The 24,740-nt window shown below is 40.0% G+C and overlaps 1 protein-coding gene across 4 annotated transcripts in view; it reads left to right on the forward strand.

Annotated features, from left to right (window-relative positions):
* The window catches only part of LOC122553033 (pleckstrin homology domain-containing family G member 1-like), a 219,984-nt gene that overhangs the window by 61,584 nt on the left and 133,660 nt on the right, over positions 1–24,740 (forward strand). For 2 of the 4 annotated variants that reach the window (XM_043696471.1, XM_043696472.1), the window contains exons 1-2: positions 4,257–4,550; positions 17,599–17,671. Coding sequence is in view for 3 of the 4 variants with exons in the window: in XM_043696472.1 (XP_043552407.1) it covers positions 17,623–17,671 (49 nt within the window). In the remaining variant the exon portion in view is untranslated. Of the gene's footprint in view, positions 1–4,256; positions 4,551–17,598; positions 17,672–24,740 lie in introns of those variants that run through there. The other 2 variants (XM_043696474.1, XM_043696473.1) reach the window with 2 other exon arrangements.

The raw sequence follows: 24,740 nt of genomic DNA on the forward strand, positions 1-24,740 counted from the left end.
TGCAGTCTTCAGATAAACAAATCACGGAGTCAAATAAGGATCATCCAATGATTCTTAAGGAAATAAGGGAATAAATTGCAGGAACTCTGGTTCTGTAAATCACTGAACACTGGAGAAAAGCAATGCTACTACTATGTTCAAAAATGGTAAGTAGTTACCCAAGATACTATAGTCCAATGAATTTGATGTCCCTTGTGGGCAAAAGTCTATATTTCTCTTGGATACCATTTTAACATCATGGAGGCAGCATGGTGGCTCAATGGTTAGCACTGAGGTTTGATTCTAGTCTTGGGTGACTGTGTGGGATTTGCATGTTCTCCCTGCGTCTGCATGGTTTTACATCGGCTGCTTTGATATTCTCCCATAATCCAAAGTTGTGCAGGTTAAGTGGATTGTTTATGCTAAATTGCCCTGTAGTGTCCAGGGATGAGCAAGTCAGGTGAATTAGCCATGTTAAATGCAAAGTTATGGTGATAGGATGGGCGTGCTGGGTCTGGGTGAGATGCTGTTCAGAGGATCAATGCAAACTTGATGGGCTGAATGGAATCTTACACTGTAAGGATTCTATGAAAGTTTCAGAAACATTTATTGAAGGTAGGAATATCTAGATAGAAATAAAATTGCAAAAGAGAGCTAATGTGTGTTCATGAGGAGGAGGTTTTGCCAATGTAACAGAAGTTTTCTTTGCAGGTTAACTAAGGAGCTTGATATAAGTAAATTACTGGGTATAGTTTGTTAGGATCATGGACAAATTACTTATCAACCAGCAACCTTCCTTAAAGAAGTGTGAGATGAATGGGACTTTCACTGAGAGATAAAAGCCACAAGATTTCATGGTTTTGAGCAAACAATACACTTCATTATACATAAAATAGTAATAGTAAAATAATCTACAATATATATACAACTTGAATTCCAACACTCAGAATTAACGTGATAAATATGGCACCAACTCTAGCAGCACAATCAAAGAGTCTCACTGATGATGCATTGACATGAGACGAGATGTGACCAAGAAGTGAGGGCTGTTCGCACAATAATGGGTCTTTAAATAAGAACAGACAAAATAAACAACTATAAAACAGAAAACTTTCAAACAGGGAACTTAAAACAAGGATGCTCTACAAATGGAGTTAAAAATCACACAACACCAGGTTGTAGTCCAACAGGTTTAATTGGAAGCACACTAGCTTTCGGAGCGTCGCTCCTTCATCACATGGTAATGGGACCACTATCACCTGAGGAAGGAGCGACGCTCCGAAAGCTAGTGTGCTTCCAATTAAACCTGTTGGACTATAACCTGGTGTTGTCTGATTTTTAACTTTGTACACCCCAGTCCAACACCAGCATCTCCAAATCATGACTACAAATGGAGAGTATTGTAACAATGTTTGGTGGCAGTCAGTAAAGTAAATTAGATGTTGCGATTAAAAGGTTTATTTTAAATTGAAACCTTACCACATATGTGGAGGGGGAAGCTTGGGCTCCATGGCTTGGGAGGAAAGCTGAACTTTGGATCTATCCCTGTGGGGTTTTCCTCCTGTTACATTCTTTTATGTTGTAGACCAATTTGATTGGAAATTGAGTAAAGCAAACAATCAGTGACTCCAATATGGTTGTTTTATCTGACTACCAGAAAGATAGACAGCAAGTTTGTAGGTGTTTTTATTGATGATGGTTATTAGTTTACAAAAAAAGGATGTAAAGTCAGTGAGAAGGTCACTTGGTTGCGTGTGATAACACTTCTGGGTAGGAAAAGCAAAACAAATTCAAGTTTGAATGGATCTCTTGTGGTACAGTGGTAATATTGTTACCTCTGGCCCAGAAGGCCTGGGTTCAAGTCCTATTTGCTCCTGAGGTATATCATAATATGCCTTAATAGGTTTATTAAAAGAATTAGAAAGCAAATTTGATCCACTAACATGTGAGTTTTTAAACACTTTGCCTTCATCTTGAGCCTTCATAAGACAAGGTACGAGAAGGAGATAGACAGTTTACTGGGATGTTGCAAAGACAGCAACCTCTCTCTCAATGTCAGCAAAACAAAGGAGCTGGTCATTGACTCAGGATGCAGAGTGGAGGACATGCCCCTGTCTGTATCAACGATACTAAGGTGGAGGAGGTCGAGAGCTTCTAGTTCCTAGGAGTCACCAATAAGCTATCCTGGTCCTTCACATCGACACTACAGCAAGAAAACACACTAACACCTCTACTTCCTCAGAAGGCTAAGGAAATTCAGTATGTCTACAATGACTGTTACCAATTTTTCTAGATGCATCACATGAAATTAGATTAGATTAGATTACTTACAGTGTGGAAACAGGCCCTTCGGCCCAACAAGTCCACACCGACCTGCCGAAGCGCACCCATCCAGACCCATTCCCCTACATTTACCCCTGCACCTAACACTACGGGCAATTTAGCATGGCCAATTCACCTAACCTGCACATTTTTGGACTGTGGGAGGAAACCGGAGCACCCGGAGGAAACCCACGCAGACACGGGGAGAATGTGCAAACTCCACACAGTCAGTCACCTGAGGCGGGAATTGAACCCGGATCTCTGGCTCTGTGAGGCAGCAGTGCTAACCACTGTGCCACCGTGCCAAAGCTTTCTATCTGGACACATCACAGCTTGATATGGCAACTGCTCTGCCCAAGACTGCAAGAAAGTACAGGGTTTTGAATGCAGCCCTGTCCAGCATGAAGACTAACCTTCACTTCCTTCCAGTGATTCCGTCTACACTTCCCAGTGCCTTGGGAAAGCAGCCAACATAATCAAAGACCTTTCTGACCCCAGTGATACTCCCTTCCACTCTCTTCTATCAGACAGAAAATACAGACGTTTGAAAACACGTACCAACAGATTTAAGAACAGCCTCTTCCCTGCCGTTATCAGACTTATGAACAGACCTCTCACATATTGGAGTTGATCTTTCTCTGCACCTTCTCTGTCACTGTAACACTTTATTGTGCATTCTGTTCTATTACCCAGATGTGCTTCTGTTAGGTAGAATTTGTCTGGTTATCCCAATACTTTTCACTGTATCTCAGTACATGTGACAATAATATGTCAAATCATGTTTAAATCCCTCCATAGCTTCACAGCTTCTTATGTGTTTGCTGTTTAACTGTACCCTGTTCCTCATCTTTTGTGCTTGCTTGCTTTAACCTGTCTGTCCGAACGTTTCAGAGAATACCTCTGGGACACCCGGACCAACCAACCCAACCACCCCGTGGCTCAACACTTCAACTCCCCCTCCCACTCCACCAAGGACATGCAGGTTCTTGGACTCCTCCATCGCCAGACCATAGCAACACGAGAGCTGGAGGAAGAGCGCCTCATCTTCCGCCTAGGAACCCTCCAACCACAAGGGATGAACTCAGATTTCTCCAGTTTCCTCATTTCCCCTCCCCCCACCTTGTCTCAGTCCCAACCCTCAAACTCAGCACCACCTTCCTAACCTGCAATCTTCTTCCTGACCTCTCCACCCTCACTCCGGCCTATCACCTTCACCTTAACCTCCTTCCACTTATCACATTTCCAACACCCCTCCCCCAAGTCCCTCCTCCCTATCTTTTATCTTAGCCTGCTTGGCTCACTTTCCTCATTCCTGAAGAAGGGCTCATGCCTGAAACGTCGATTCTCCTGCTCCTTGGATGCTGCCTGACCTGCTGCGATTTTCCAGCAACACATTTTCAGCTCTGATCTCCAGCATCTGCAATCCTCACTTTCTCCTGTCCAAATATAAACTTTTAAAATATATTTAACCAACTTGTTCAGACATTTTATTAAACACCTTTGGGGCAAGTGGAACCCAGAACCTGGACTTTTTGTCCAGAGGTAAATGTCACTAACACTACACCACAAGGGCCTCTTATCCTTTTCTTTACAAGTGTCAAAATTTGTCTACTAATGGTCTTGGGTAGCATTTTGACATGTTATATTACATTAAAGATGCTTATAACATGCAAGCTACAATCTGTAGATGCAGCTGTTGTTTTTTTGACTCCCTTCCAATGTGCTTTTAACTGGAGTGCCACCATCCTATTCCAGTTCTCAATCTATAAATTTGAACTAAAAATACTTAATTATCTTTAGCAATCAATCTCCAATCATAAGGAGGTGCATCTGCTGTTTTGAATGAGCTGTAGCCCCTGTAATTGGCTGTTAAATTTTCTGCAGCTGCACTTGATTTAAAAAAAAGTCAAATTGCCCCTCCCCATTTAATTTGACACCAAAAATTAGGAAAAACAATATGTTCTGTGTTAGAACAAGGATTAAAGCATATGTGTGAGAGTTTGGGATTTGTTTTTGGCTGGAAGTGATAGAATTGACTGGATTCTACCTTGAATGATAACTATTTTGCAAAGTAAACAGTTTTCAAGGCTTAAGCTTCATTAAGGATATGCCTGAGGTGTTTTTCTCTTTTTCCTTTGCAAACCTTTAATTAGGTTGGTGGGGAATGAACATGGTTGAAGGTACCCTGGCTGAATAAAGTAATTGCCATCATCGTGGTCCATTTAAGATACAAGAGTTGGGTTACGTAGGTGAGTCTTGCTATGATGGATAAAATAAATGGGGATATGTGTAGGTTATGAATTTACTGTAAGTATGTGATCACTAGGAGTGGAACAGGAGGAGTGGAAGATAACTAGTGATAGGTAGAGCTTGGTTATTTTTGTGTTGAAGAAAGTGACTTGCTGCTTCTTGGATGGGGGTGATCTTGCTTTAATGTAAAGGGAGGGCTGGTTCACTGAATCCAAAATGTCCTAAATTGCTTCCAGGGCTTTAGTTTATTTATCTTAATGGATGTTGTACTAATCTGCTGTTTGTGTATAAAACAATTTTTTTTAAAATGTGACTTGACCGTAAATGTATTGTGAATTGTAGTTCCATTTTGCTTGGTTTATTTAAACACTTGCATCTGAAAGGATAAATCCAACTCTGTTACATCCTCAGATATAAATGTGCCAATGCTCCCAGTTAAATTGTTTGGTGTCTGTCTGCAATTGGAATAAAACTGTTTTAAAGTGACAGTTAAAATGTTGGAAAACTCTGTTTTCATCTTGTGCTCACAGATGATCTCTAATTTGAAGGAAACATTACCTGGTGAGAAAAGCTAGTCCTAATGTATTCAAATGGTCCCTGCAATCAAAGTACATTGTTTGGATAAGTATTGAGCTGTCAGTAACTGGAAATCCCCTAATATCTCACTGTCCGTGTTTCTGTGTGGAGAACAATAGATGTTTCCGAATGCAAATTTATCTGAAATTAACTTGTTAACTAATCCAATTATAATCCTCAGCCCTTGAGGAAATTTCTTTAGTACCCTGAAATTGAAAATTAATCTCTTGATTACTGCTCCAAACAACATAGGAGAACAAAAATTCACACTAACACTTCTAAAACGTTTTCAATTTTTTAATGTTGGGGGTGAAGACTGCCTGACTGTCAATGCTCAACTAAGTAGCAGTATTTGCTTCAATATTGATATGGAAAGTCTTAGCCATGACAATGGTATTCATTGGCAGCTGATGTTTGTATTTGGGTGAGAGGCTGTAGTTGGTGATCGGTCAGGAGATAAAGCTTCCTGGAATATATTCATCCAGTGTTAACAATGCTAAATCCCATACAAGCTGAAGTTAAATCTTGTTATCTTTTTGTGTAGCCTCTATACTTCTGAATGGTAGAATTGAATGATTCGGTCAAGGTAACTGGCTGTGGATTTAGGGTGAAGACATTCCTGATTAGGCTATTCCAGTAAGATCTGTCATTAGGCTCCTATCCTATTCTATCCATTTCCACAAAAGTGATCCTGTCCTAAATTTTTCAAACTTCCTTTTCTCCTTTCCTATGTGACGTTTCCTCCTGTATTATATAATTGATTGCTAGTAGTGTAACCTGAATAGTAGTGTAAAAATAATTAAAAGGGACTAGCTGACTCTGGCTTGTTCTTAAATTTAAAAAAAAAACTATTTTTCTAAACAACCAGTTGAGATGCTATTGAATTTACTCAAGGAATATTACAAGAGAAGAATTTGGAGGCAGAAATGTCAGGCCAAACTTCACGTCAATTGATTTTCACGATGAGGATATTGATGGCCATGAAAATGAGGAGGAGAAAGTCTGTCTGCTTAGTTAGATTTTAAACTAAACTGAATAGGATACTAGACTAGATGGGATTGAGGTGCATAAGGAGGAGGTATTAGCAATTCTGGGAAGGTAAAAATAGATAAATCCCCTGGGATGGATGGGATTTATTCTTGGATTTTCTGGGAAGCCAGGGAGGAGATTGCAGAGCCTTTGGCTTTGATCTTTGTTGTCATTGTCTACAGGAATAGTGCCAGAAAACTAGAAGATAGTAAATATTGCTCCTTAGTTCAAGAAGGGGAGTAGAGATAACCCTGGAAATCATAGACCTATGAGCCTTACTTCAGTTGTGGGTGAAGTGTTGGAAAGGGTTATAAGAAAGGATTTATAATCATCTAGAGAGGAATAAATTGATTAGGGATAGTCAGCACGGTTTTGTGAAGGGTAAGTAGTACCTCTCAAATCTTTAGCGTTCTTTTGAGAAGGTGACCAGACAGATGGATGAGGGTAAAGTGGTTGATGTTGTGTATATAGATTTTAGTAAGGCTTTTGAAAAGGTACTCCACGGTAGGCTATTGCACAAAATATGGAGGCATGGGATTGAGGGTGATTTTAGTGGTTTGCATCAGAAATTGGCTAGTTGAAAGAAGTTAGAGGGTGGTGGTTGATGGGAAATATTCATCCTGGAGTTCAGTTACTAGTGGGCTATTGCAAGGATCTGTTTTGGGTCCATCGTTGTTTTGTCATTTTATATAAAATGACCTGGATGAGGACATGGAAGGATGGGTTAGTAAATTTGTGGATGACAGTACGGTCAGTAGAGTTGTGGATAGTGACGAAGAATGTTGTAGGTTACAGAGACCTAGATAAGCTGCAGAGCTGGGCTGAGGTGGCAAATGGAGTTTAATACAGAAAAGTGTGAGGTGATTCACTCTGGAAGGAGTAACAGGAATGCAGGGTACTAAGCTAATGGTAAGATTCTTGGTAGTGTAGATGAGCAGAGAGATCGGTGTCCATGTAGAAGATACTTGAAAGTTGCCACCCATGTTGATAGGGTTGTTAAAAAGGCAGAGATGGTGTGTTAGCTTTTATTGGTAGAGGGATTGAGTTTCGGAACAATGAGATCATGCTGCAGTTGTACAAAACTCTGGTGTGGCCACATTTGGAGTATTGTGTACAGTTCTGATCGCTGCATTATAGAAAGGATGTGGAAACTTTGGAAATGATTCAGAGGAGATTTACTAGGATGTTGCCTGGTATGGAGGGAAGGTCTTCTGGAGAAAGGCTGAGGGACTTAAGGCTGCTTTTGTTAGAGAAAGGTTGAGAGGTGACTTAATTGAAACATATGATAATTGGGGAAGAGAGAAGTTGGATGGTGAAGCCTTTTTCCGTCAGATTGCGATGGCTAGCACAAGGGGTCATAGCTTTTAATTGAGGGGTGATAGATAAAGAAACTACCTCTGACATCTGTCCTATAATCAGTAATAGGGGTGTGGAACACTGCCTGCAACTGTAGTAGACTCACCAACTTTAAGGGCATTTTAATGGTCATTGGATAGACATATGGATGAGTGCGAAGTAGTGTAGGTTAGATGGGCTTCAGATTGGTTCCACAGGTCAGCACAACATAGAGGCTGTAGGGGTCTGTACTGTGCTGCAATGTTCTACACACCTCTGGAGCAGGTGGCACTTGAATTCAGGCCTCCTGGTCCAAGGGTAGGAACACATACCAATGTGTCATGAGGGCTCACTTGTTTTTAATTGTAATCCTGATTTGTTTAGTACAATTGATTATTAGAAGTGGAATAGCAAACTAATGATGTGGAACTGGAGTCACATAGCAGACCAGGTAGAGATGATTGGCTTCTGACCCATTGGTCACTTTGCTGTTAATATCCAGGTGCATTTTTAAACTTTTCTGGCTATAAAACCTGTTTTCTAGATTACTGATTCAGTTCTTTTGGTTACACAACTGTAACAATATGTACTGACTTTCTCGACCTGGCATCTACTCAATGCTGCATACTGACACTGATCAGGAAGTCTGTTGGTAAGGACTTTCTGAAATGTATCTCACTACTTTCTGATATGGCATGTTTAGAACACTGACAAGTGCATATCAACAGAATGTTTGATTGAGAAATACATTCCTTTATTTTTGTCTATGTTGAGACTAGCATTCAGAAAACTGCTTTATAGAATACAAGCGGCACATTACCCATGTGTTTCCTGTACATTGGCCTCATTTCAAGAGTATCTGACCTTTTGTATGTTCAGTATCTTGAAGATACTTTTCCTGAAGTATTGCTTCACTAATGTTGACTAGTCTCATTATTCCCTGTTAGCCATGTCATCTTTGTTTCAATGCTGCAGGCACCAATTGAAATAGTTTCCAGATGTAATACTGAAAAGTAAAAGCCTCATTGTGTGTATTTTTTTTAAAATGACTTCCTGAAAGAATTACTACATAGTATGCAATGCAAAGAAATACTTATTCTGTCTAATTAATAAAAACACTTTATGGAGTAATATCATAGTATTGACCGCTTATGGGAAGTAGGAACAAGGTATTGCTGAAAGCAGGGAAATGAAGATCAAAGGGTTGTAGATACTAGCTTTAGAACAGAGTGCAGAAGAAATGGATATCTGAGCAGAACAAGAAAGTGTGAAACTGTTTGTTTGCATTTATGCAAAGTGGTGCGCTGGATTGATTTAAATGGCCTGTTTCAAACGGTAAACAAATGACAATAATATTGATATTCATGAACAAGAGATAATAGACAGGATCCCAGGAAAACACCCCAACTTTTTGAATGAATCCCTTGGTTTTGCTGAGCTAATGAGGGTACCTCTAGTTTAGTGTCATCTGAGGGAATAGCTAACACTTTTTTTTTAAGAGCTAAATGGTGATGTGGCTTTGCAGTCACAGACTGGACTAAGCAGATATTGTTTCTAAAGTTTTTTTTTGTGCCACATTCCAGTAGCACCATGGTTCTTTCTGATACCAGTTTTCTTAGTAAATTGTTGAAATTTGAACTCTCCTTTTTAGAATGTTACACCCAGCTCTTGGGTTTATTAGTCCAGTAATGACATTACTATCTCTTCCTAAATTAATCATTTTGGTACACAAAGTGGGAGGGTGTCACTGGCCAAAGGGTGACTGAAGACCATGTATCTGTGTTTTATGGGATGTGAGTGTTACAGGCAAGGCTTGTATTCATTTACCTGGTCACCCAACCCCCACCCCACCATTGCCTTTTTTAAGGTGGTGATAGACAAGTTTCATGAACTACTACAATCTGTGCTAACGGAACTGAGAGGTAGCAATTTTAAGTTTTTTTTTTATCCAATAATACATTTTCAAGTCCAGTTGGCGTGTCACTTAGAGAATTTACTAGTGTTCCGATGCCTTTCTCTCTTTCGGTAGTAGAGGTTGTGGATTTGGAAGATGTTGTTGTAACGATGCATCTTGTAGCTGGTGTGCTTTTTAATTAATGGGATATAACTGTAGGGCTGCTTGGAGCATCTTGAATGTAGGAGCTGCCCTTATTCTGGAAAGGGGAGATTATGTCACAAATGACATGTTCCTTGGAGTTGGTGAGACTCTTTGAGGACTCAAATGGACCACTAATCACAATACAATCTCTGATTTGTTCTTCGAGGAGAAAGTGAGGGCTGGAGATCAGAGCTGAAAATGTGTTGCTGGAAAAGCGCAGCAGGTCAGGCAGCATCCAAAGAACAGGAGAATCGATGTTTCGGGGTATGCCCGAAATGTCGATTCTCCTGTTCCTTGAATGCTGCCTGACCTGCGCTTTTCCAGCAACACATTTTCAGCTCTGACACTGGCTACAAGAACAGATCATGGTTCATGAAGTTTTTGGTTAATTGTGACCCTTGGCTGCTGGCTGGCATGAACACTGAATGTGCAGGGAAGATAGTTAGGCAATCCCTTCATTGGGAATTGATGGTTGCTCTTTTGTTTGTACAGAGTGATTTTTCTCGTTCATCAGCCCAAGTGCAAGTGTTGTCTGAGTTGTACATGTTGTCATACATGTGCTTTCTAAACAATTTATCTGGGTGAAATTTGGGTGTCTTTTTGCCCTTGTTCTAATTTAAATAAGACAGCAAGGTTTTATATGTTTAAAATAAATTCTTTTCTCATACTTCAATTCATGTCACCTACTTCATCTAATGAGTGCATGCTTAAAGATTGGATACAGGTAAAGACTACATTTAGTTCATACTTTATTTTATAATTTCCCACATGGCAGGCCTGTAACTTCTTTGGGTTTGGTGATTTTTGAAAGTTGGAGTGGGGATCTTGTGAATCCTGTTTTTCTTAAGATCCGGTTGTGAAGTTCTTTGTCAAAGAAGACTGACTCTTGTGTAAACCTTTTTAAAATTAGAACAGGTACCTTTCAATAACTTGCAGTGAGATTGTCTGCCAACTGCTTCTGATGGATTTGCTAGGTCCTGTCATATGGCTGTAAAATTTGAAGCCCCACCCATCTAGCTTACATGGGTGAGGCCATTGTAATACAACAGAAAGTTGATGGTGGCAGTTGAGTTTGATCTTTATTTTTTCCAGTCTGAAAAGGGGCTTAGTAACTCAATCCTCTTCTTTGTGTTGGGCCATTCCTAATGATGTCCCCTTCCACAGGTGACTATGAAGTGTCAATATTTAATTGGATATTCATTTGACTTTTTGAGCTGCTATCTTAACAGCTTTGTTGTTTGTCTCCAATGTTTAAGTATTGACTGAAGGTTCACCATATTTCATATCTGTACATGTTTGAGTTAGTACAGTCTGTTAATGAACTTTCCCTCTACTGACCTAATGTTGAAGTGATAGATATTTTAAGCAGGATATTTCTGTTTTCACTGAGGAACCTATGCAATAATATCCTAAGGATGAAGATGATTGACTCCCAAAATGATTATCTTTTGTGCTGAGGTATGATGTGCAGGGGCTTGGTGCAACCACACTTGGAATACTGTGTACAGTTTTGGCCTTTATTTTGAGGGAAGGATTTTATGGCTAAGGAGGGAATGCAACAAAAGCTTGCCAATCTGTATCCTGGAATGGTGGGACCAATTAGTGAAAAGAAACTGGATTGGTTAGAACTGTAGTCATTGGAGTTTAGGGGAATGAAAGGTACCTCCTACAAATGTTTAAAATTCAACAGGTAAAAGTAAGGAGGATTTTCTGGACGACTGTGGAGTCCAGATCCAGGGTCACAGTCCTAGGACATAGGGTAGGTAATTTAGGACTGATGACAAGAAACTTCTTTACCCAAAGCCTGCCACAAAGCAGTTGCAACCAAAATAGTTTTCAAGAGATTGATACCTTTAACACCAATGAACAGCATGAGGAGAAAATGGGAACAAGGTATTGAGTTGAATGATCAACCAGGATCAAATTGAATGGTAAAACAGGCATGTTGGGGCAAATGGCCTTCCAGCTGTTTCTATGGTTCAATGGCTCCAGTCAGTAGAAATACCTTTTTCTTGATTCTGATTTAACTTTAATTTTTCTGGAGGTTTTTTTGGAAGCCATGCTCAATCAACTGTCAACAGCTCTTTCATTATATTTTGTGAGGGCTGTAGTGAGTTCAGAGGTAACTGGTCCATGAAGAACAGAAACAGAGTATCAGACCATGAGATGAGGCTGTCCTGCCTCTGACAGCATGAACTGAGAAAAATGAATGAGAATTAGCAAAAGCATTTGAGCTTTCTATCACAAGCTTTATATAACCTTTTTTAAACAAGGTTTGCTGCAAGGTGCCTTGGAGACTTCCAGAATCTGGATATTGCTACTGGACTTGATCACTAACTAAAACAGAAGTTGCTGGAAAAGCTCAGCAAGTCTGGCAGCACCTGTGAAGAGAAATGAATTAACATTTTGGGTCAACCCAGATAACTGATTAGTCGAACTCGATTGAACAGGCACCATTCCCACACTGTTCAGAAGCAAAATGGAACATACCTTGAAGCAATCCAATACTACTTAGTAAACCTTCCTGAGAATACATTACTCCCATTTCTGATCAAATGTAATCCTTTTGAACCTTGAATCTGAAGTCCTTCCTGCTGCACCATCTTTCCAACCACGCATACATCTGCCACCTCCTCCTCCTTTTCCTACACTGCGTTAGAGTAATCCAGAGACTTGTGTCATGCATTTCAATTTCCTGCCTAACGTCAGCTGGATCTGTCTGTCCTCTTTTTTTCCCCCCTGCCCCCCTCCCCAACATCATTGGTCCTGACCCTGGATCATGAACTCGACCACCAACCACCCCTGCCCCCACTTGGCAGTCATTCCATAACATTTTCTGGAATGCAGCTACAAAACCAGCTAGCTCAGTCAACAAGCTTTTTCATCCCATCCCAGGATTGGATTTATCTGTTTTGAGTGTAGGACATACTTGAGCAGTTTTTGCTTTTCTTTGTCATATGTTTGTAGCTGCTGGTATTGCACAGGCCTTCAATACTATCGTTGGGTGCTGTCGGGACCCACAGTCTTTGCAATATGCATATGGAATGAATATAATAATAGTAGCTGTTAGCTTTCCAAACAAACCTAAAAATTAAGTTGCTCTGGGTAAACATTTTGTGGTTGGACCCATTCTAGGCTGGTGACTTTAATAATCTTGGAAACATTCCTTGAGGCAGACCTCCAGTGCAGGAAATTGATCAAGGACTCCAGGGATAGATAATGTAGACCAGCAAATGATCAGATGAACCAGAAGCTACAGCCTGTACTTCGAATTTTGTAGGGGGAGTAAATTTCCATTTACTGGGAAAATTTATTGCTGACTGAAATAGTCAATGGAACAAAAATATGGAGGAGTTTCTATTTTCATAAAAATTAGATTTAATTCAAAATCTTGAAAAATAATTAAAGATGAGTGCAGCAGGTTCCAATGTTGGAATTTACTTTTGCGTTTACAGTAAACTAATAAAAGATGTTGATTAGCCAACAACTTCATTGTTGTCATAACCAACAAGCTTATGGGTGAGTTGAATGGACTGTGCTCGCTTTGTGTAGCAATACCTATAAATTTGGAATGTAGGGAGGTGTTATGGATGGAAAATACTGTCTATTTTCCTATTAAACTTAAAGTGTGCGAGCGGTGTCCTGCTGTGAATGGAAATACAGGCAAGGAAATAAAGAACATGACCGGACAAGCACTGTGTTCTGATTACAATTGCAGATGCCTAACACCTCGCACGCACAGCAGCCAGATGAAAGCTTTCAGTTGGATGATACTTAGCTTCTTTTGTAACAAGTTGTGAAACTCCCTGACTGGATCATATCCTCTGTTTTGGCTTCCCCGAAGGTGGTGCACTGAGTCAGCTGTTCACTGCAGGATGCTGAGCTCACTCGTGTTCAGTCCTGTGGCTTGTAGAACCCATTTATTTCTGTTTAGAAGATTGTATGCCTAATGTGGGACATAGTGTAAATATTAAGACTAATACAGCTGTATTGAGGCATTGAAGAGTGGAACATTTGCAATAACAATTTTTTTGGCTGAATTCTGGTAATATTAAAATTGATGTTTTGTAACAGGTTTTTATAAGCTTAGTAAAGAAGAACCAGGGATTCTTGACCTAATGCTTGTACTTAAGATGATCCCATACAGGAGTGTAATTTTAAAGATTCAGCATATGAAAATTTTCTGTACTTATGGCTGACTTATTGTCCTGCATTGTGTTCGGATTTGCATGCAAATCGACTCGTGAATAGACTCCAGAACAGAACCTGTTTCCAACCCAGGAATTGCCTGTATTCTAATGTAGAAATTTTAAATTTGATGCCTACCTGTACAGCTTTCTGATTCAGATTTTATTCTTCCAATTTCCTACTCAAGTCTTCGCTCTTTGAATTTTTAATACAGACTCCTTTTAATTTAGTAATTAATGGCAATGTGACTGACTGCAAAGACCCGTGCTATTGTGGGGCCATCACCAATGAATAAATTATAGAATTTAAAGACTAGTCTAATAGTGACCATGAAACTGTCACAAATCCATCTGGTTTACTTGAGGAAAATCTGGTATCCCTCCCTAGTTCAGTTTACATGTCACTCCAGATCTATTGCAATGCATTGACCCCTAACTTGCCCTCTAAAATGGCCTAGAAAACAATTGTATCAAGCTATTTCAAAGACATGACAGAAATTTTTTAACTGGATGGACCACCTGGCATCTACCAAAGCATGACAAACTATGACAAACTTGGCTCTCTTGAACCTGCAAAGTCCTCACATCTTTGTAAATTAACTTTGTAAATGGGCATTGCTGGCTGGACCAGCATTTATTGCCAGTCTTTAATTGCACTTGATGGTGGTGAGCTGCCTTGTTTTTTGATGTAGCAAGGGATTGAATGTGATCTGATGTGAAATGGTGGTTATATATTCCAAGTCTAGATGGTGGGCTTTGAGGTGGTGGTCCCCTTCTACTTCAAGATGGTAGTGATTGTGTGCACTTGTCTAAGGAGCCTTGGTGAATTTCTACAGTGATCGCTTAAGTGGTGTACCCTGCAAGTACTGATGATATTGGTAAAAGAAACAAATGGCACCACATCCACAAACTATTAGATTGGCTGACTGCTTTATCCTCGATGGTGTTGAGCATCTTGTAGTATTTGGTGCTGCATTTGCCCATCCATATGGGGAGTATTACAGCACATTCCTGACTTCTACTTTGTTTTGTAGATGGACAGGTTTGGGAGTCCAGAGATGAATTACAATGCAGGACCTCAGCCTCTGGCCTGCTTTGTAGCCATGCTGTTTTATACGGCTAGTCCAGTTTCATTTCTGGTTAATAACCTCCAGGAAATTGATAACGAAGATTCAGTAATAATAATGCCATTTGAATGTCAGTGGGTATTGGTTAGATTAAATAGCTAGCAAAGCTCACATCCTGATCTTTGTTCTAAAAATAAATGTGTTAATTGCAGGTATGTTGGGGTTTTTTCCCGTTTTTAACATGCACTGTTCTGAAGTACTTCTAAACTTTGGAAATGTGGTTCATGTGGTAAAGTCTAGATGCTGTTAACCCACCAGTCCATTTCTGCTGAGATTTTTTTTCCTTTACTATTGTCAAAGATTTGCATTCATATAGTACTTTTTTCGCAATCCCTCGATGTTCCCAAAAAAGGCTGTTTAATGGTCAAAATATATTGGAAGCATGGTTTCTGAAATGCAAGAAATTTGCACATAACCATGAGCCCGCAAACACATGTAGTAACGATCAGGTAATCGGTTAGTTGCTGAATAAAGCAGAAATGTTGGCAGTATCTGTGGAAAGCAGAACAATTTAATATTGTCAGGTGATTGATTCCAGAACTGAAATGTACTCCTCACCTTGTGATGAAAGTTCAATGGATTATTATTTGGAAATTTGGGTTCTAATGCAGACACAACCATATTGCTCTAATTTTGTGAAGAAAGGAAATTGGTTGCATAGCAACAGGGTGCCTTACTGCAGGGAGAGGGGTTTGGGGGGGTGGGGGCTAAGCAAATGAAGGTATAGTGCTAACTCAGCAAGAAATTTCAAAAGTGGAAACAGGGTATCCTTTTACTGTTTGACTACCTGTGCTGTTGAGTAATAGGGTTGAATCTTGTGCACTAAAACTGTTCTAGCTAGTTCGTTCAGCATATTAGTTCATTCTTTTTCCTTATGTAATAAAGCTTTGTGCTAATGATGTTCACTGGCTGTTTGCTAAGGTAGCCAAATTGCAAAATTAAAACTTGTGGTTTATCAAGCCAGTTTTCATCCTGGAAACCAACTGATCAGTGTTACCATCAACTGGGAGCATCAAGCTTCACTTATTTTTTCAGCATCTTGGTACAGAAGCAAGATACTGCAAAAAGAATACCCTTGTCCTTAATAGGGCCATGGTATAATTTGAGCCCACCTGAATGGGGGACAAATGGAACTAAAGTGATGACTTTTTCCTGAACAGCGTTACTGTACAGCAAATGAAATACACTGGACCAAGGACCAAAAGTGCTTTTCAATTAGTGAGTAAAGTTTCACTTGGGATTCATTTGGTAACATTGGGGTTATTAGCACGTCCTGCTCTGCTCTTGTAATACTTGTAAATTATTACCTCAACTGTACTATTGTATGCATAACTTTTGGTTGAGAGATGCAAATACTAGTTTCATCTTTTTGTCCATGCATAGCATTCCTTTCCCACAAACTTCTGCCTATGCAAATTGGTCAGAGTAGATGGTTTAACTCTTGAATGGAGTAAATATAACCTGAACAGTAGACTAAGCAATGAGTTATTCAGGTTGGCTTCAGTTCTGAGCTTGTGCAAAGCTGCCTTTTAAACTGTATGTCTGTGGATGAATTATTTGAACTGACCTATCTAAAAGCAGCTTAGCACATCACTTGTCTGTCCTTATCATTTTGGTTTTTTTTTAAACATGATTAGCCCAAAGCATTATGCTGATGAGTCTCATACCTTTCTTAACTCTATCAACATGCCCTGCTTTCTCAAGCCTCCTGTATGTTTGTCCACTTCATTTCAACTTGTCTGTAATGCTCACCTTGACCAGACCCTATGGTAGCAAGTTCAGCATTCCTACTGCTGAGTCTCTTCTGAATTTCCTGTTTTCTTTCTGTAACTATTTTATTGAAGGCAGTTAATTTTTGTTTTTCCCACCAATAGATTTGAATGCTTTCTTTCAAAACCTAACTTAATTTTAAAGACCTCTACTAGATCTTTTCTCAATTTCAGTTTTATTCTTGTAAAGACAGGTTTTTGCAACGATTTGTCTTTTTTAAATGACAACCAGAGCTGAACACTTTGACACTTTTTCACCACAATGTGTGTAATGCAAGCTTACCATTTGTTCTACATTTTTTTTTTGTTACAATCCCTCCAGTCCAAATGTCTGCTTTGTCTTTAAGGTTTTACTAACCTGTGTCACTTTTTTTTTTTAATGTAATTCCAATCCCTTTAGCTTCTCTAGCTTATTTTGCATTTGGAGTAATGTGGTCAAACGAGAAGGGCTGAAGGTCTCCTACTGTGGTTCTACAATCTTTAATTCTTGCTAACATCTGATATTTAACATTTTCTGTTAATTCCCTTGATTTGTCTGTTATGTAACTGTCAATTTTGTCCAATATTTCCACAAATGTAAGTGTGGCAATCAGATAATCTAGTTGATTGGATGTATACTGGCCAGGACACCAGTGTGAGCTCCCTTCCTGGTTGTCTTTGTGCCAGGGATCTATTTCACACCCACCTGTGAGGGTGGCCAATGTTTGTTTAATATCTCTGAAAAATGGCACCCCGATATGTACATTATACCTTCAGTAATGCAAACCAGCCTAAATTGAATGGGACTTGCCTCTGTCAGAAAGTTACTGATTTCAAGAGTGCTATCACAAGGTTGATGCAAGATTCCAGGTATAGTTTTAGGGGTTTTTTGTCACCAGGATGTTTGGACCATGTTTAAGAAGCCACTCCTTTCTCTTTCTCTTCAGGTTCTGCTCGTGAATTCTCTCAAGATGCCAGGTAAGGCACTGGAAGGGATAGAGGCCACTTCCAAAAGTGAAGGTTGGTATGTTTGTGTTTTAATTTTGTAAGCTTTTAGTAAATTTTATTTTAAAATGACTTAAATGTAGAACGTAAGTCTTTTGAGTGACTCTGCTTCAGTATTTTGCAGTTATTTACAATTGGAGTTGCGCCAGAACTGTTTCCTAGTTTAAATCGTCACTCTTGCTCAGACTTTAAAGTTATGCATTAACATGCATTACAGATGTTAAACACTGCAATTTGCGTTGGTGACTAGATGTTTTGTGGTAGTGGATAAGCTGCTGATTAAAATGGTCTATTTTAGCCTTGGATGATGTCCAGATTCTGTCCTGAAATTTCAAGATGTTAGTCTTAGAAAGTTGTAAATAGATCCAATAAATTTGGTCTTTGATATGCCTATTTGAAATGCTGTCAGATATAATTTGAGCTAAGTTGCTTACAGTTGCCATAATTTTAATAATTTAATGAGCCAGTTTTAACATTTTACATTCCTTACAGTCTGGATACAGGTCCTTTGGCCCATCAAGTCCACACTAACCCTCCGAAGAGTAACCCACCCAGACCCATTCCCCTACATTTACCCCTGACAAATGCACCTATCATTATGGGCAATTTTGCATGGCCAAGTGACCTGACCTGCACATCATTGGATTGTGGGAGGAAACCCACGCAGATGCAGGGGAAAACATGCAAACTCCACACAGTCACCCGAGGTGGGAATTGAATATGGGTCCCTGGTGCTGTGAGGCAGTAGTGCTAACCACTGAGCCACCATGCCACCCCTATTTTAAGTGAACAGATTTGATTTTTCTGACCTGTTCTCTTTGGACGTGCTTTATAATGAAACTTATTTCTCACCCAATAAATCATTGGTTCTGGTTGTGCTTTCTAAGGAATCAGGCAGAAGTGGGTACTGCAGATGCAGGAGATTAGAGTCAAGATTAGAGTAGTGCTGGAAAAGCACAGCAGGTCAGGCAGCAGGAAAATCAATGTTTTGGGTAAAAACCCTTCAGGGATCCTGATGAAAGGCTTTTGCCGGAAACGTCAATTTTTCCTGCTCCTCAGATGCTGCCTGACCTGCTATGATTTTCCAGCACCTTTCTCTGGAATCAGTCCAGGCAACTTCCATCAGAGGTTGAAAGCTTCAATTTCTGTTTCTCTTTTTTTTTAAGACCCTAGTTCACACATTTCAGTTGCCAAGATGGTTTCTTTAGGCAAAATAATTTAAGCCAGTGGTTCACTTGATCTGTTGTTTTGAGAGAACACAAAATATTTGAGAATGGAATATTTGTGGGGATTGGAATGAATGATTGGACACTTTTTTTTTAAACGCAAAGAAAAATATCGGGCAGCAGATTGGGATTTGTTTTGGATTTCTATTGCAATATACTAGCATAGGCATAATGGACTAAATGGTTGTCATCGGGAGAAAATGAGGTCTGCAGATACTGGAGATCAGAGTCAAGAGTGTGTTGCCAGAAAAGCACAGCAGGTCAGGCAGCATCCGAGGAGCAGGAGAGTCAACGTTTCGGTCCAGAGCCCTTCATCAGGAATGTTGTCATAATGTGTATCTCTGGTTTTTAAACTTGCTGTACTGCCTTTCAGAATGTGTTGTTGAGAAAATATTTTCTCACTTGCTCTCTTTCCCATTTATCCCTTTTTGTTTTTCTTTTTCCTTTTTCCTCTAACTTGAACAGCTAAAATGGAATTGAAAGAGCCATTTGGCTGCTGCAATCCTTGTTCTAACGCTGCTGTGGATACCCAAGTAGCATTTTATAATTTACTTCATTTTTTTTGGCAAAGTTCTGTACAAAGGATTTGCAATAAAACTTAGTCAAAGGAGTTTGGAGCTGAATATGGCATTTGAGCAAGAAATTGGATTTTAAAATGTGAAAATTGTAAGTTTTATGCCAAATGAGGAGGATGGTGGTGGAGTGTTGTCTCGGTGCCTGGATTATTATTACTTCTAAACTACAAAAATGACTTTCAAAGGTCGTGTAGCTTTTCCATTTCTAATCTTTCTTCAGCCCACTGTTAAGAAGGGCCACTTTCCCTCCAGAGATGACAACGAACAAATTGTTTCTTCCTTTTCCACATTAATCCAACAGCTCCTGTAGTCACCTTGTTAATTCCAACTTTTTTTTAATTCACAGATTTTTGAGGGGAAGAGGGAGCGGGGTAAAAAGACTATTTATATTCTGACTGAGGGATTTGAACATATTTGAGGATTTGCCAATGCAGATTGTGGCACAATTGCCCAATAACATGGCTGTTACATGATGGCCCCATCCATGATCATGTACTTAAGAATCAATTAGCCATCAAACTACAGCTATTTGTGGATGTTAAATGACATTACTCCCATTCTGAGAGTTTTAAAACACAACCACATGTATCTATGAAATAGGGTCTGCTTAATAGATTTTAGACATGATTCACTGAATGAAATGTATTCTCTGCAGTTGATGCAAGGGAAATATAGTAGCTAATTTGTTAGTATTGAACAAAGTGAATCAAAAATTCCATTTGTTGATCACATGAGACATGGAGGATTTTAAACCTGATTATTGAATCTTTAATGTCCAAGCTGGATGGTGGATTAAACTGGCTTAGAGTCATAGGGATGTACAGTACGGGAACAGACCCTTCGGTCTAACCCGCCCATGCCGAGCAGATATCCCAACCCAATCTAGTCGCACCTGCCGGCACCCAGCCCATATCCCTCCAAACCCTTCCTATTCAAATATCTATCTAAATGCCTCTTAAATGTTGCAATTGTACCAGCCTCCACCACTTCCTCTGGCAGCTCATTCCATACACGTAACACTCTCTGCATGAAAAAGTTGCCCCTTAGGTCTCTCTTATATCTTTTCCCGCTCACCCTAAACCTGTGCCTGCTAGTTCAGGACTCCCCCACCCCAGGGAAAAGACTTTGTCTATTTATCCTATTCATGCCCCTCATAAACCTCTATAAGGTCACCCCTCAGCCTCTGACGCTCCAGGGAAAACAGCCCCAGCCTGTTCAGTCTCTTCCTGTAGCTCAGATCTTCCAACCCTGGCAACATCCTTGTCAATCTTTTCTGAACCCTTTCAAGTTTCACAACATCTTTCTGATAGGAAGGAGACCAGAATTGCATGCAATATTCCAACAGTGGCTTCACCAATGTCCTGTACAGCTGAAATATGACGTCCCAACTCCTGTACTCCATACTCTGACCAATAAAAGAAAGCATAACAAATGCCACTTCACTATCCTATCTACCTGCGACTCCCACTTTCAAGGAGCTATGAACCTGCACTCCAAGGTCTTTGTTCAGCAACACTCCCCTAGGACCTTAGGCAGTGTATAAGTCCTGCTAAGATTGGCTTCCCCAAAATGCAGCACCTCGCATTTATCTGAATTAACCTCCATCTGCCACTTCTCGGCCCATTGGCCCATCTGGTCCAGATCCTGTTGTAATCTGAGGCTATCTTCTTCGCTGTCCTCTACACCTCCATTTTTGGTGTCATCTGCAAACTTTACCCCTTATGCTTGCATCCAAATGATTTATGTACATGACAAAAAGTAGAGGATCCAGCATTGATCCTTGTGGCACTCCACTGGTCACAGGCCTACAGTCTGAAAAACAACCCTCCTCCACCACTACCCTCTAACTTCTACCTTTGAGCCAGTTCTGTATCCACATGGCTAGTTCTCCCTGTATTCCGTGAGATCTAACCTTGCTAACCAGTCTCCCATGGGGAATCTTGTCGAACACCTTACTGAAGTCCCTATAGATCACATCTACTGCTCTGCCGTCCTCAATCCTCTGTTACTACTTCAAAAAACTCAATCAAGTTTGTAAGACATGATTTCCCACGCACAAAGCCATGTTGACTATCCCTACTCAGTCCTTGCCTTTCCAAATGCATGTACACCCTGTCCCTCAAGATTCCCTCGAACAACTTGCCCACCACCGACCTCAGGCTCACTGGTCTATAGTTCCTTGGCTTGTCCATACCACCCTTCTTAAACAGTGGCACCACGTTAGCCAACCTCCAGTCCTCCGGCACCTCATCTGTGACTATCGATGATACAAATATCTCAGCAAGAGGCCCAGCAATCACTTCTCTTGCTTCCCACAGAGTTCTAGAGTACACTTGATCAGGTCCTGGGGATGTATCCACCTTTATGCGTTTCAAGACATCCAGCACTTCCTCCTCTGTAATATGGACACTTATCAGTTTCCATCTAATGAAGTGGTTGATTCTGTCTGTCTGTTCACCTCCACCTCTGTGGTGCCATGTTCTTCTTTTGACTCTCTCCCATAAAGGCTTGCCTTGTTTGTGAAGAAGGGGCATTTGTTAACTTTCAGTGATTCTTGCTTCCTGCTTCCATGGATGAAGGTAGCATATCGGAGCAGCTAAAAAGCTCAGTCCTATCACCAGTGCTGGTTTTGGATTACACTTGGGAGGGAATTGTGATTTGTCAAAGTAACAATTTATTGTTTGGATCATGGCATCAAGTTACTATATCTCCAGTTTCAAGCTACTGTTAAATCTAATTCTGAGCTTTTCCTTGGACTGTATGGATTCCAACATATACTTTGTCATTGAGTCTCTCTCAAATTCAAAAGGGATTGGTTAGGGGTGAGAAGAATCATTGAATCCCTACAGTGAGTAAGAGGCCACTTGGCCTATTGAGTCTGCACTAACCTTTGCCTGCCAGAGGGGGCAGACGGGTCTTTGTTTAACATCTTATTCCAAAGGATTGTCACTGGACTAACAATCCAGAGTACCAGACTAATGGCCTGGGCACATGAGTTTGAATCCTGTAATGGTCTAAATGTGAATTCAATAAAATCTGGGTTAAAAGGTAGTCAAGTGGTGACCCTAGTGTTTAGTGAACCAGATTTTTATTGTAATACCTTTTTTTTTTTAGGTCAGATCAGGTAAAATGGTTTTTAATCTTTGAATAAATCCAGACCCACAACAATATTGCTGACTTTTGGCTACCCTCTGAACTAACTTTGCAAACAACTCCATTCAAGGGCAGTTAGGGTTTGGTAATAAATGCCATCCTAGCCAGTGATGCTTGCTGCCTAAATCCCATGAATGAATGTAAAAACAAATCTTCCCATAGTGGAAGCCTCCTTCAATGCTTCACTGGAGTGCCATTCTGGAATGTGTTTGTCCCAGAGTGAAACTTGCTTCTATGCTTAAAGGTCACTGGGAACACTCTGAAGCCTACAGGCTACTAGTCTCCTGGCGAGTCTTTCAGGAGAAGTTTGCTGAAGAAATTCCTTTATTTCTTTCTATCAGGAAGTGAGTTCAGGTTTTTTGGAAGCAATGAGACCTTGATTTGGCTACAAGATGATAACATAGCAGTAATACCATTGGACTAGTCCCAAGCATTAGCTTGAACCTCTGGATAAGAGTTCACATCCCAACATGACACATGATGGAACTTTACTTTTTTAACACAGACAGCCAGACTAACCAGCCTTTCTCCTCTTCTATTGCAACACAGTATAGTTTAAAACGTACAACGAATCTTCAAAATTGATTCCAGTGGTACCTAACCAGACTTCAAATCATCAATCTTGATGCTAGTTTGTGGCTTAAACAAAAGATTTGGATTACTTTAAGGACCAGACCTGAATGTCTTAAAATATTTTTAGGTATCCTAGAACCTAACTTTTTCTCTATTTTTAAAAGCAAATGTAAACTACTGTGTTCTAGATGCAATTTGACAGGTCAAACTACTTTATTTTAAATTAGTGTTTGAATAAATTGTTTTGCTTAACATATAGCAAAAGAAATAAGTTTTTCAATGGAGTTAAAGTTTAACAGAATAATAGATACAGTAACTATTACTAATTAACTGTTCCAAAAAGTACCATCGTGTAATCAAGAGGTAGAAATAGCTTCCACTTCAGGCTCACCACAGCAACTGCTGAAAGCTAGCTAAAATTCTTAGACCTTGACCACACCCATTCAGGCTGCTGTTACTGTTGCAACTTTTTGTTTTAAAATAAAGACCTCCAACGTTGTTTATCTTGCACTGCTTGGAACCTGTTCCCCAATTTCTCTGTCAAAGAAACCAGGACCAAACGCTCATCTTCCAGCCACAGCATCATGTGTATTATTAAACTGCTGGCTAACCTATGCTATGAAACAAAACCTTTGTGTGAATGGGACTGAAACACACTCACTTGAAATAAATAAAACTGGCCTGTGTTTAGTTTTTTAACATGTGATTCCACAGATATAGATGATTTCTTGATTAATTCTGAAATCAATCAGGGTCACCTGAGTTCACTCTAATAAAGACAGTAATGCTTAACTTTCTACTCTGAACCTCCAAGAACTGATAAGGGAGATTAGGCAGGCAGTTTCTGATGTTTGTGCTGTAGAACCAACGGCCAGGTTCAGTTTTCACAGAAAACACCATCCAAAACCCAGTTGAAACTCTGACCACACCCTGACAGATTGACTGTCTCCTCCACATGGTTCCTGTTACCATTCAACATCTAGCAACTGCTGCAGCATAATGTCCAGCTTGCTGGAACCAATCCCAAGCATTGACCTTGCTCAATAGCCAATGTCTGCAATCTGTTTTAAATATTAATACTCTTTACTGATTATATAGCAGTTTATAGGATTCTGTCTTAAATTAACCTTAAGGCCTGGTCTCAAGCACAAGCTTGTTTGTTCTTTTTCACTTTAAGACTAGCTGTTCCCCATTGTACAAAAGTTGAGACTAGGCATCAATAACTGCTGGCTGCCTGTGGCAGCAGAACTCTATTCAACCACAAAATATAACACTTCCGATTCTACCCTTACCATAGGAGCAGGCCTGTATCAATGAAAAGGCATTGTTAGGAACAGCACCAGGCATATCTTAAAAATGGGACTATTTGCACACCGAACAGAGGAAGCACCAGTCAATAGACCAAGCTAAACACACTCAACCAACATACCATGACCATAAAACATAAGAGCATTCAGCCCATTTGAGTCTGTTCCACATTTGATCATGCTGATATATTTCTTAATCCCATTCTCCTACCTTTTTCACCGTAACCCTTGATTCCCTTTAATCCCCAAG

The sequence above is a fragment of the Chiloscyllium plagiosum genome, chromosome 9 (genome assembly GCF_004010195.1).
Source record: "Chiloscyllium plagiosum isolate BGI_BamShark_2017 chromosome 9, ASM401019v2, whole genome shotgun sequence".
NCBI lineage: Eukaryota > Metazoa > Chordata > Chondrichthyes > Orectolobiformes > Hemiscylliidae > Chiloscyllium > Chiloscyllium plagiosum.